This window comes from Dendronephthya gigantea, unplaced genomic scaffold (genome assembly GCF_004324835.1).
Source record: "Dendronephthya gigantea isolate DGI-Jeju-01 unplaced genomic scaffold, DenGig_1.0 000003F, whole genome shotgun sequence".
Taxonomy (NCBI): Eukaryota; Metazoa; Cnidaria; class Anthozoa; order Malacalcyonacea; family Nephtheidae; genus Dendronephthya; species Dendronephthya gigantea.
In genome coordinates this window covers 2,594,645-2,607,016 of record NW_021163013.1, presented here as the reverse complement: position 1 = coordinate 2,607,016, position 12,372 = coordinate 2,594,645, and the positions used below count along the sequence as shown (strand labels likewise).

The window sequence follows — 12,372 nt, the reverse complement described above, 5'->3', positions numbered from 1 at the left end:
TGATTTTAATCCTTGCAGTACTAATATATCTATGTCCTCGTTTACAAGGACCTGTGGTCTTACACAACTGGTGAAAATACCAACAAGAGGAAATAACATATTGGATTGGTATATTGTGAACAAACCTAAATTATTTAATGAGCCAGTACAACTCAAATATTGGTAGTAGCGACCACTATGCAGTACTTATCAACCCTAAAAAAGTGCAGGATAAGCGTAAAGATTGTAAGAGAACTGTCTATAGGCGAGAAATGAAAGATAGTTGCGTGCGTGCATTTGGCAGATGGATATGTAACAAGTCTTGGACCAATGTCTTTAATGAAGTCGGCCCAGAAAATAAATTCACTATTTTTTATAAAGACATTACGAGGGCTATTAATACTCACTTCCCGTTAAGAAAACAAAAACGTACCGGCTGTGATAAACATGGGTGTCAAATAAACTAAAACGATTTGTATCTGAAAGACAAGCATCTCGCAAAGTTTGGAAAACATTCCACCTTTTAAATTTTGGCGTAACAAGCTGAGGTAAAATCTTGCAAACAGACAACCATAATCAGGTTCACAATATCAAAGATGTAATATATCCAAAGGTGGAAAGAAGTGAAAAAGCTCGGTCTGGGTCTAATCAAATCGACTGGGCGAACAGTTATGAGTGAGTCTGCCATTACATTAAATGATTGGCTGAGAACATAAATAACATTTGTGAATTAACAGCGGATTTATCCCCTTGGCGATGAGTTGAATACCCAAGACTGATAATGATCCGACTTATTGTTGATCCATATAAGTGTATCGCACCTTAAAGAAAGTCAAATCGCATAAATCTGTCGGTCCCGACGAAATCCCTGTAATAGGGTACTTCGTGACTTTGCCTTTGAGTTATCATCAGTGATATCTGACATTTATAATAGTACTCTGGTGGAGGGAACGATACCTGATCTACTAAAGTCATCAATTATCTGTCCAATACCTAAATGTATGCCACCGAAGTCGATTGAAGATGATCTTCGCCCAATAGCACTGACACCACAGATAGCTAAAGTAATGGAGAGTTTCACCTTAGAGCATTTGTTAAATGATATTGCTGACCAGATTGATCCATGCAGTTCGCAATAAAAGGTCGGTCCACAACACAAGCATTAGTCCTCTTGCTACACAACGCCTTAAAGACCTTAGATAGAGGAGGCTGCTCGATTCGGGTATTCTTCGCTGACTTTAGCAAAGGATTTTCAAGACTTAGTCGACCACAATGTCCTAGTTGCTGAGTTAGAAAAACTGTATTTGCTGTTTTGAATTTAAGGCGAAGATAATGTATTGCGTTCAGTCGTTTTATCGACATCTCAATGGAATTGTTTTGAAATGCAACTTTTTCATTCAATACTCATTTTCTTTGCTTCTTGGAAACATCTAGGATTAAAAAATTGAGGGAGCATATTGATGCAAAAGGGACATAGACAAAAAACGCGTTAAGAAGCAACCTAATGCTGGCAGGTATGTCACAGAAACTCCTTAATCCAATTTTGACTTCTTAATTAAAGTAGACTAGAAATATTATGAAATTGCAACAGACAGTGAACCAAATCCCAGATATGACAAGAAACACTCGTTGACGTGTCACAATTAGGGGATATTTCAGAGGTTTTACGATGTATAAATAGCGATCAACTGTGATAGCAAGAAGTGTTGCAAGAAATGTTAGACACACGAGAAGGTCCGCCAATGCCAAGTTTCCAATTAAGTATGACGCGACTGTCTTTTCCCTTCTCGAAAAAATTGTAAATATTATAACTGTGCCATTACCTAATACCCCAACAATCATCGCAAAGAATTTGAAAACAACAGAAAATATGAGAACATCTCTTGGAACAGTTGTCATGTTGAAATTGCTGGTTGACATGTTTGTTTTTTCTGCCATTTTTCTGTTTACAGGAATAAGTCAAGGAATTGAAGTATTATTGTTAATTATCCCTATTTAGTTTCGCATTTGCATATAACGTGTTCTAAATGTTGGACCCGGAGAAGTGGGAGAATAAATTACTGCACTCATAATTTGCCATCGCATATTAATATATTTTCATTGAAATATATTATACTTTGAAAATCCACAACCATGCAATGGCGTTTGAAGTCCTGTAATTTAACCTGTCTTAGTATTTATCCTGTCATATACACTGGATCTGCATCGTACAAAAGAAGAAATTTAAAAGGAAACTCTGCGGAGGTGTTTTTATAAATAAATGGAAAGGCCGTTGCTATGGTTTCGAGGATGCAGTTTCTCTTTCTTGATCCACCAATCGGTCTTGGCCACTGGGCTATATTCCCGTGAAATCTTGTTTTTTTTTTTGAAATTATAAGCCATGATAATTGATAAATTGATTTGAATTTGATAAGGCAAGATAATATCAACTAGGTTTTAACAGCCACCATCATCAGAGGTTGAAATTTACACTGTTTGCAGCAAATATCTTATTACTTTACTTTGCATCAGCACCCACTCAGCACTTTTGTCAGTCAGATCATGTTAATTAATGCTTGAATCTAGTAGACTCACCGGGGGGAAGGTTTAATTATTTAAATTATTGTTTGCTATCATGAAAACAAAATAGACCAAACTTAAAGATTGACATGCATTGCCAGGAATTTAATTCCTTCCCCACACGAGAAATAGAAATTACAATTAGCATACAAACGTATTTGACACATATCTTTTAGTACCAAATTGCTGTTAATTCAAAGATTCAGAACGTCTTTGATCAGATTTTAAATTTTCCCAAATGATAATACGCAATAATAAACGTGTTGTTATTAGAAGACGGTCTAGATGGCATAGGCATATTATGGAGCAGAGAGTGCATGTGGGTTAAACCATTCGAACCTTGAAAACTGAGAAAGTTGACTCATGAATTTTTGAATTCCACCGAAATTGGTGCAATTATCGCGGAATTCAATGCATGCCAAACTCGAAAAACATCGCTAGAAATGTAGGGCAACATTGGGCTATGATTGGACAAAACATGCGCTATAATTTAGGGACCAATATTGCGTCGCCTCTACGAAAAGAGTCGGGAAAAATTCAAATTGCTTTCTATTTAAAACACACAATTGAAAAGACGTCTTTGTCCACGTCCAAGACGTTATTCATGTTGTCAACCTTTATCCACTGAAAACTTGAGGGAAACTCGAGATGTTTGTTCCAGAGAAAGAATATTTTTATGATGGTCTTCGTATGGAAAAGTGTTTATATTCCAAGCAAATTTCTGATATTTGCTTTCCAGTGCCATGGCCGCAAGAGTGGGGGGAGGGGGGCAATACTTTGTGATCGTTTAGGTGATGCAACATTGTGTAAATCTCACTCCGAATAAAATTGGATCTGTTGTACACTAAATTGAAAAGTTTTGCGCTGGTGTTTAGACCTTAACGCAAATTTGAATGTTATTGTGAATATGAATCCTTAACCAGATAAATGTCAAGAGCTTTCATTAGTCTGGTGAAAAAATATTTCGAATGTTCGGACACCGGTATTAAACTTCCCTAAGAATTAATTAGAAAGAAACAACTGGCGGCTTCCTTACCTAGACATCAAAGCTGAGTTATTAAAGCTTTCAGCTCAGCACTATTATCATCACTCATTCAATCAATATCGAACGAGCTCCAGCGTTAAGTATGATTATGATGATAAGTGTGAATTTTAAGACTAATCGTAAGGCCTGTTCTCCACTTCAACATTAACCGTATTGTATATATAAAAGATTCGAGAACGTAAAGCTACTCCATAGTAAGCTTACGCCTATTTAATCAGCACAACATTACTGACACAACTATCTTAGGCTTTCCTCTTTTTTAGTCTTTTTAAATCACAAAGCAAATTAAACAGTTACGATCATACAAATGCTCGGTTGAGCGTACCAAAATGATTAGTATTTAAAAGGATTAGCCTAAAAATGTGTTGGGACAGTTATAATAATATAGTTTCGTGCATGGAATCATTTAAGCATGTAGGAAGGCAACATGATGACGACGTGGTTGGAATACTCCTCTAGATTAAAGTTATGGGAAAGCGTTTTTCTATATCATATCATCAACTGTACCAATTTAATGAGATATAAGACGTTGAAAATTATGGAGGGGCATTTCGGACAAAAATGACATTCGCTTGTACAATGCATGCCGTTCGTTCATGCCACATGCTATTCGTTCGTATCATCTATCATTCTCGACGTTGTTCGCGTGCATGTTACACGCCATTTGTTTGTACACTTTCTGTCTTCGGTTTCAGCCGGTGGATTCATGTCATCGGGTCAGCGGCCGTTACTTCTACTATAGCTCGAGCCGGCGGACGTAGTTTCATCGGGACAGCGATTGCTATGAAAGATTTCGTGTAAAGACCGCTGTCACATTGCTGTTTTGCATTAGAGTCTACAGAGCAAAAGGTTGAACAAAAACGAAAGTACAGAAAAAATGAATAATTCATCTTCGAATAATCGTGATCTATTAATTAACAAGAACCAGCAATTTATTAAGAACTGCATTGTGCCAATTGGAAACTGAAATGTCTCAGAAACGAGTGCCTCGTTCTCGGAACAAGGACCAAGCGCGTCTACTTTTTCGGCATCGGGCAATCTTTTCACCAAGGAGTCCAAAGACGAAGTGCCTCAGACGATTTCAGGTATGAAAAAGAGTACGAATGTGCATACGATCTTGAATGCTACACTACCATAGAACATAGTATATAGAAGGTTGACGACTTGGTGTTCTCAATTAATTTTGTCATAATGGTTTATACTTTATATTGTCATAGCAACAGATTCGTGTGAAATTTTGAATTTTAATTAAAAGAATTCTTTCACCCAAAAATAGTGATTGGAGTCTTGTAGTGATTATATATATTCAAATCAATTTTAGAAGGGCATTACCTTCTGTCAACTTACAGCCACCAGTGAAAAAAAAACAAAAGGATCAATAAAAGGGTATGTTCCACTTCGATCCCAGCCAGCAGAGACTTGGACCCATGACATATGTATTGTAGGCAGGTGTAATGATATGTTAACACCAGACAGACACCGACCTGACTCCCTAATAGCAAAATAAAAGTCATTTTTCCTAACAAGAATGCATCTCATGGAGAACTACGAAAAATCATGGAAGAAAAGTTTCCATAGATGAAAGGATCAGGAGGGTTTGAAGTTTTTAGAGCCGTTGAAGGTGGTGGAGGACAAAGGGTACTCAGTCTTATCCCACCAAGCAGAGAAGGATGTTCTGTATCATATCTCAAAGAGAGGTTGGGCCAGGCTGTAGCCTATTTCCGTCCACTACAAATTGATTTGGATGAAACTGAAGCGAGATATGACGTGAGTTCAGATTTTAGTTTTATTGGGGCTTTTGACATCTTAGTTTTACAAATTATTTTCAACTTACACGATTTTATTATTGCATACTAAGAAAATTAATTTCTATTTATTAAAGTTATTCTGGATTTAATTACTCAACATGCTTAATTGTGACAAGCACAGCATTTTCACATATAGACTTCCCAACCCTTATTCAGTGGCGTAGCCAGCATCGATAATTGGGGGGGCCCATATTCATATATTCATGTAAACAGACTGTAAAGACAATTGATTTGAAAAGAAATTAATCCTGCGTATCACGAATATATGAATATGGGCCCCCCCAATTATCGTTCTGGCTACGCCACTGCCCTTATTGACTCTTGCGTTTCTCACACACCACAAAATTTGACAATTAATATGCACTTCTGACCTACTGTGAGCATAATCATTGTATGGAAACTGTGATTGAGATTGTCAAGCTTTTATATTCACTGATATAACATTTGCCTCTTGCATGTAATTGGTAAAATAATTGGTAATATTTAAATATTTTTTTAGGATATTGGTCCAGTTATCAATTGTATCAAATGCAGCAATAGCTTCACATATGGTGAATTTAAAAATCACCAGCTTGTCTGCAACCCTGATGCATGGGCATAAATATATGGATTCGTAAGTATACGCATGTATATATTATACAACATAATTTATATAATATATAAAATATATGTTGATTGAAATATAAAATATAAGATATTACTGAAAAAGCTTATTATTCTTATTACAACCTCGTTCCCAGGGCCTTTTGGGACTTTATAGGGAGGGTTGAGGCTGCGGGGGGGGGGGGTAGAGGAAAGGCCCTGGGATCGGCCGTTCAAAATACCCACATTTCGTGGGTATTTTGAATAAGCATAATTTATGCCTAAATATTTTCAAAATGGCGGCGTCTAATATTGTCAAGTATATTGGAATTGCACTTAATTCCGCAAACTTTCCGCCATTAAATCTCAAGCCACTTCAAGTAAAGTGTCTGGAGTATATTTTGAATGGCAAAGACGTAATCGGGGTCTTACCTACAGGGTTTGGCAAGTCATTAATTTTTCATATTCTACCGTATTTCATGCCAACTAAGAAGCGCAGCAATATTGTTCTAGTTATTTGTCCTCTAAATTCAATAATTGAAGACCAACTGAAAATCTTGAAGGATAGAGGTATCTCGGCTAATGTACTTGTTGGAAGAAGCAAAGATCGTAGCGAGATTGAAAAGTTGTTCTCATCGTCACCAGCTACTGAAGACAAATCGTCCAACGAAAACCTTAGTCACCTTACTGAGGAAGACTATCAAATCCCGAACGACATACTAAATGGAGAATGTTCGATTGTATTTGCCCACCCAGAAGCTCTATTAAGCAAAGAAGGACGAAAATTAATGACAAGTCAAATTTACCAAGACAATGTTGTAGCTTGTGTAATTGATGAGGCACATTGTGTTGAGCTATGGTAAGAAATTATTAAACGTCAATGATAGCAGCCTTGCTTGCAAAATAATATGTTCATGCAATGCCAATAGATTTCCTTATACCAGATGACCACCTTTTCAAATCTCATCAAATGGGTTATAACTGAAACGCCATGCTTGATGATTGCAAATTAAAATGGCAGTTTCAGTTTATTATACTGTATAAAACTGTGAAGAATTGATCACACTTGTAACCACTCATCAGTATTTGAATAGTATACATTTTGTCAAAATTGTAGTCATCATATCAAAATGTTATATGAAAATATGCAATGCTTGCTATGTACTTATCTGAATATATATTGTATAATGTCACATCCTTTTTCTTGTCAGTGAGGTACTGCATTAATGAATAATTGATTTATTAAATAATCATAATTATTTGGTAGGGGCGAGGAGTTTCGAACAGACTTTAAAGACCTATCCTCACTAAAAGCATTCTTTCCATTGGTTCCAACTATTGCGCTGACAGCAACAGCTTCACCAGTAATGTTGGAAAAGTTGAAAAAAAGTCTTCTGCTTGCCAGCTGCAAAATTGTGTCTGTCAACCCAAACAGAATGAATATATACCTGGAAAAAAAGATTCGACTTAGCAACAACGTGGGTAATGAGAGTTATAGAGCCATTATTGAACCAATTGCTCAGGAGCTAGCAATTAGAAGAGAGAAATACCCAATGACAATTATATATTTAAAGTTGAAATATTGTGGATATGCTTACTCTCTATTTGAGAGAATTCTGAAGGATGACCAATATGTGGGGAACTCAAAAGAGCCAGCTGGGAGACTTTTTGCACAATTCCACTCCCCACAAACTGACCGTATGAAAAAGGAAATCATAAGAGAGATAAAGAAAGAAGACTCAAGGGTAAGAATAATATTTGCAACTTCTGCTATTGGAATGGGAGTGGATTCACCATATGTCACAAGTGTCATTCATATCTCACCACCAAGCACACTTGAGGCCTACATGCAAGAGATAGGACGTGCTGGTCGAACTGTAGGCTTACAGGCTAAAGCAACCCTTTATTACAACAATTCTGACATTAGCAAAAACATATTACACGTACAACAGTGTATGAAAGATTACTGCCAAGCTTGCGACACATGTTTGAGAAAGGTCATTGTAGAGTATTTTGGATTTAATTTAGTGAAACAGAGCAATTGCTGCAGTATTTGTGATGAAGGCAGTAAGACCACAGAAGACACATTCTCTCCAAATATAAAAAAGCCCGGGAACTACCCATGGAAAACAGGATTCCTCTAAAAGAATCAATAAAAGCAATTTTGCACAGCTCTTCAAAAACATTGCAGTCTATACCCATGCTTGATGTCCCATTGTTAAACATAAACACCATGACTGAAAACATAATAGATGGTATTGAATATATCGCAAGAGAGTGCGATCTGTTATGCACATTTGGGATATGGGATGAAACTTGCTCATCCCAGATATTTTCTGTTATATGTGACCTCACAGTTTTGACATGATGTTTGTAATGCAAATAGCAACTTTCAAACTGGAGGAACAATGACAATGATCAAAGTATGTATTGGTAATAGTTTTGTTAACAGATTAACAGAAAAAAAATTTGTTAACAAATTAACAGACAGCTTTGGGAAAACTATGTAAATTTTATTACAGTATATAAACACAAACCACAGAGTGCTGTCTGTGTAAATCATAGAGATCATAAATAACACTAAAGTGGGAAATTTACATTGTCAGTCAAACAAAGGGAACACAATAATATGTGGCAAAAAAATGGAAGTGTTAAAAAAAAGCCAAGTTTGATTCAAAATTTCTATTTAGTTCATATCCATATTTTGTTTGAGTGTTTGACCTTATATGTTATGGTGGAATTGATTCCAACATACAATCAAATAAAAATATATAGGTTAACTTGAGAGTTCTTTCATGTGTTTTGCTAGCCACTGATGGAATTCGACAATGTTCAGATATTTCAGAGGACATTGTTTAATTTCAGGAAAACTCTCATGACATCTCAAGGGTACATGAGTGAAAGGATTGAGGTTTAAAAGATCTGCAATCATTTCTTTTTCATCTTCTAGGGAATCCCGAGATGTATGCTGGACAGATTTTTTGTGAATTCCAATAGAACAATCAACTGCTTCTGTAACTTGACTTATCCCTGTTGTTGCTCTGCAGATTTTACTAATGGAGTTCAAAGTTTTGTTTGCACCCATGCGTTGGACAATACTCTTTGACACTTTGTTGTATATTTCCTGTGCCAAGTCGTCCTCAATATTCTTCCCTGCACCTCCTCGATAGTTCACAAAGAATCCCCATTTGAATTCTTCTGACAATCTAGGGGTCAAGAGGCATTCAATCTGTGCTATGCTAACAAACATCTCGATAGCATATTTGCTGTAACTTCCCATTGATTTGAATACAGCCAGTAACAGTTTTTGATTGATCAGATTTCTGTTGCCATCAGCTTCTTTAGCAGTATCTTTCATTTGTAATAGCAGAATAGACAAGAAGATGAAACACAACCCATAGTTCATGACATAGTCTTCATCATCATACGACTCGTTGGTACCTTTCTGCAGGACCATTCTGTCAACGAATTGCCCAAAAACATTGTCATAGTATCTTGTCTTGCTTTCTTTGTTTGCCCTCCTGATGTTGTCGGGGAAAACATGGTCAGTAGGTTTGTCGTCAAGCTTTTTCATACCAAAAAACTTAAGAACAGCAGCAACAATGTAAGCTTTTCCCACGCTTATAAACAAGTCCTCGCTTCCTTCGTAAGAGTCAAGAACTTTGGATGGTGTAGCATTCTTACGGTGATACTTCTCTCTAAAATACTTTAATGTCCCAACCTGGTTTACGGACTCTGATTTGTGAAGAAATGAATACGAATATTGGAGAAGTGAAGCTTTGGTATGCCACATCACAGGTTTGAAAGGCGAGCAATGCTCAAACCTATCTGAAGGCGTATGAGACCCTGACAAAAGATCCTTCGCACCAGCAAAACGCACTCTCGTTAACTGATCCCCGGCAAATGCAATCTTCATATCTCTCATTTGATCATTCGGAGTTGCTGCTTGATGGGCATGCGTCTGACCAGGGGCCGCAGGTCCAGCAGGCACTGGTGGATTCTCTATGGGGGGCATTTCTTTGAGAAAACCAGCTTGAACATATATTTCAGAAATCCACTTTTCGTAAGTACGAAGGATGGAAACACAATCTTCATATTTTGCCTCATTGGCATTTATTATAGGCATGCTAACAATGGTTGACTGCTGTTCCATTTCTTTACTGTAAACATGTGAGATATGTTCCGGAACAACACCATTTAGAAACTTGAAATGGGGAAGATATTGAAGAACAATCCGACCTACAATAACCTTGGCATTGTTTGCATACTGTTTCCACTCATTTACATTTAAAGAAAATGTGGAACGTGGAAGGTCGTCAATGTTCCTCTTTGGCATATCATTTGGTAAGTGATTGAATGTCAATCTGTTTTCAATGAGATTGGTGGCAAACAAGTGAAGATCTTCATTATGAATGTTCTTTTCGCCATACTACCTTTCAGAATCCTTAGATCCCAATTATCTCCTGTACCACGGAATACCTTTCCTTTCCTGATCTTATTGACAACTTGATCAGAAAAATGGCCTCCAAGCATCCTGATGAGTGCATCCCTTCTTGATGTGGACAGACACACCCCAAGCTTGTTCAATCTTTCTTGTAACTACCAGAAAAAATACACCTTTGCCTTTCTTTAAGCAGAGATAGAAATTCATTAAAGATAATCTTGCACTTTCACAATTTCACAAAAAAGTACAAATTATCTTAAGTGAATTTTTATTTTTGCTTAATGAAGGGCAAATGGAAGGGACATTTCTGTGCAATATTAGCAAGGTTATCTGCGTGTAAAGCCCGGATCAAACGAGGACGAAAGTCCATCGCAAATTCAACTTGCGAAGTACTTGAACTTCCTGTTCAAACGTTTTAAAAAATTGCGATGAAAATTTTAAATTATTCAATGTTGTCGGAAGTCAACTCAAGTCATCGCAAGTGGACAGTCACACGAGGTACAAGCATGCACGCGCAAAACCTGAAGCAAAAACTTGCGATGGACTTGCGTTCTAGTTTGATCCGGGCTTAGCCCCGAGACTGGTTGACATTTACAGTCCATTAAACATTTTTACAGACAGTAATAATATGCACGTGCCTATACTCAACAATCAGAAAATACATGTTTGATTGATTCGTTAGGCAAATTTTAATTTGCGGCGATTCGAATGTATTTTGCATTTCTGTGCGAGCATGTTGATAAACAAGATGCGAGTCATGCGACCCTTCATGTAGCATTATAAACAGGGAATGAAACTTTATTTGCCCTACATTCTAGACAGAAATCTCCTAAAGAAAGTAAGTTATAAAAGCTGATTTTCCTCAGTATCGGATCGAAACAGAAAGGAAAGTTTCTTTTAATATCACAATACAGTGTTTGTTAATCTGGGCATACATAACTTTCTGAATAAAAAAAATTCTGAATAAAAAAAAACTGAAGAAAAATTTTTATGTGAAAGAACATTACTATTTCCAATTATCTCCAAACATTTTAGAACTCCTATCGTGAACGCGTTGACTCGTATTGACTACGTAACTATATTGACTCGTATATTTTAGCCATCAAGTTAAAAATCAGATACATTTCTTAATAACTTAATTATCAATTTTGAATTATTCGCAAAAGATGAAATATGACAAGTTTTCAATAACAGCATATTTTACGAAATTGACAGGCTTTTCAAAACTTGTCAATTTCATAATATCATTAGTAACAAGGTCACGAACAGTTAAAAATCAACATAAAATTGACGGGAAAATCGCTCGTGCATTTGTAAAAATTATAATTTATTGAAGTAAAATGAAATAAAATAATCATGATTAAATATAATTTAATAATATTATTATATGTATACTACTTGTCAGTCTTATGGTAATATATATACGCCAATCCGATTGAAAAATATACGCACAATTTTAGTACAATGTCAAAGCTATTTTTAAACAGTCACGATAACATGCCTAATGAATGAAAACCCGCAAGTATAGCAATACAAAACGCAATTTAGTGAAAACGTTCTATTAGCTGAGGCTAGAATCAGGAATAGCTTAATTAAGAAATAAATATTTAAAGTAGGGATTCCGAGGGGAGTTCACTTCAAACATTTTTCTATATTGTTATTACTGTACCTGTTTAGTACATCCACCCTCGATAACAAGGACTGTGTTCACACGCTTGACGAGATTCAATTCATGCCATCTTTCACTCATCAGAATGGAGTAGATAAAACTATACTTGATGCGTAAACTTTCGCCAATGTCATCAATACTTTTTCCATCTCGATCAGCTACCGCATTCAAAAGCTCTATTAGCACGGGAAAATTATTTTTAAGTTCAATCCAAATCTTGTCATAGTTAAAATCTGTCAAACTTTCATAGCCATTGCCATATAAGATAGAACCTTCTGAGCGCTTG

At 36.3% G+C, this 12,372-nt stretch overlaps 1 protein-coding gene across 3 annotated transcripts; it reads left to right on the top strand.

Annotated features, from left to right (window-relative positions):
* Nucleotides 1-6,198: 6,198 nt before the first annotated feature.
* Nucleotides 6,199-11,261, top strand: LOC114540970 (ATP-dependent DNA helicase Q1-like). Of its 3 annotated transcripts, XR_003689172.1 has the most exons (5): nucleotides 6,199-6,832; nucleotides 7,241-7,718; nucleotides 8,331-8,396; nucleotides 8,924-10,317; nucleotides 10,414-11,261. XR_003689172.1 is itself a non-coding variant. In XM_028560963.1 (3 exons), exons 1-3 carry the CDS (start codon nucleotides 6,270-6,272, stop codon nucleotides 8,334-8,336), a joined length of 1,047 nt encoding a protein of 348 aa, XP_028416764.1. In that variant the 5' UTR covers nucleotides 6,199-6,269; the 3' UTR covers nucleotides 8,337-8,914. The 3 variants fall into 3 exon arrangements, 2 of the variants coding, with proteins under 2 accessions (XP_028416764.1, XP_028416773.1); XM_028560963.1 differs by lacking the exons at nucleotides 8,924-10,317; nucleotides 10,414-11,261 and having other exon boundaries at nucleotides 8,331-8,914; XM_028560972.1 differs by lacking the exons at nucleotides 8,331-8,396; nucleotides 8,924-10,317; nucleotides 10,414-11,261 and adding an exon at nucleotides 8,002-8,041.
* Nucleotides 11,262-12,372: the final 1,111 nt, after the last annotated feature.

Excerpts from the sequence above, each read along its gene's own strand:
- LOC114540970 (XM_028560963.1), top strand. The coding sequence starts at position 6,270 with ATGGCGGCGTCTAATATTGTCAAGTATATTGGAATTGCACTTAATTCC. Across the intron at positions 6,833-7,240 it reads GCACATTGTGTTGAGCTATG|GGGCGAGGAGTTTCGAACAG; the intron begins GTAAGAAATTAT and ends ATTATTTGGTAG.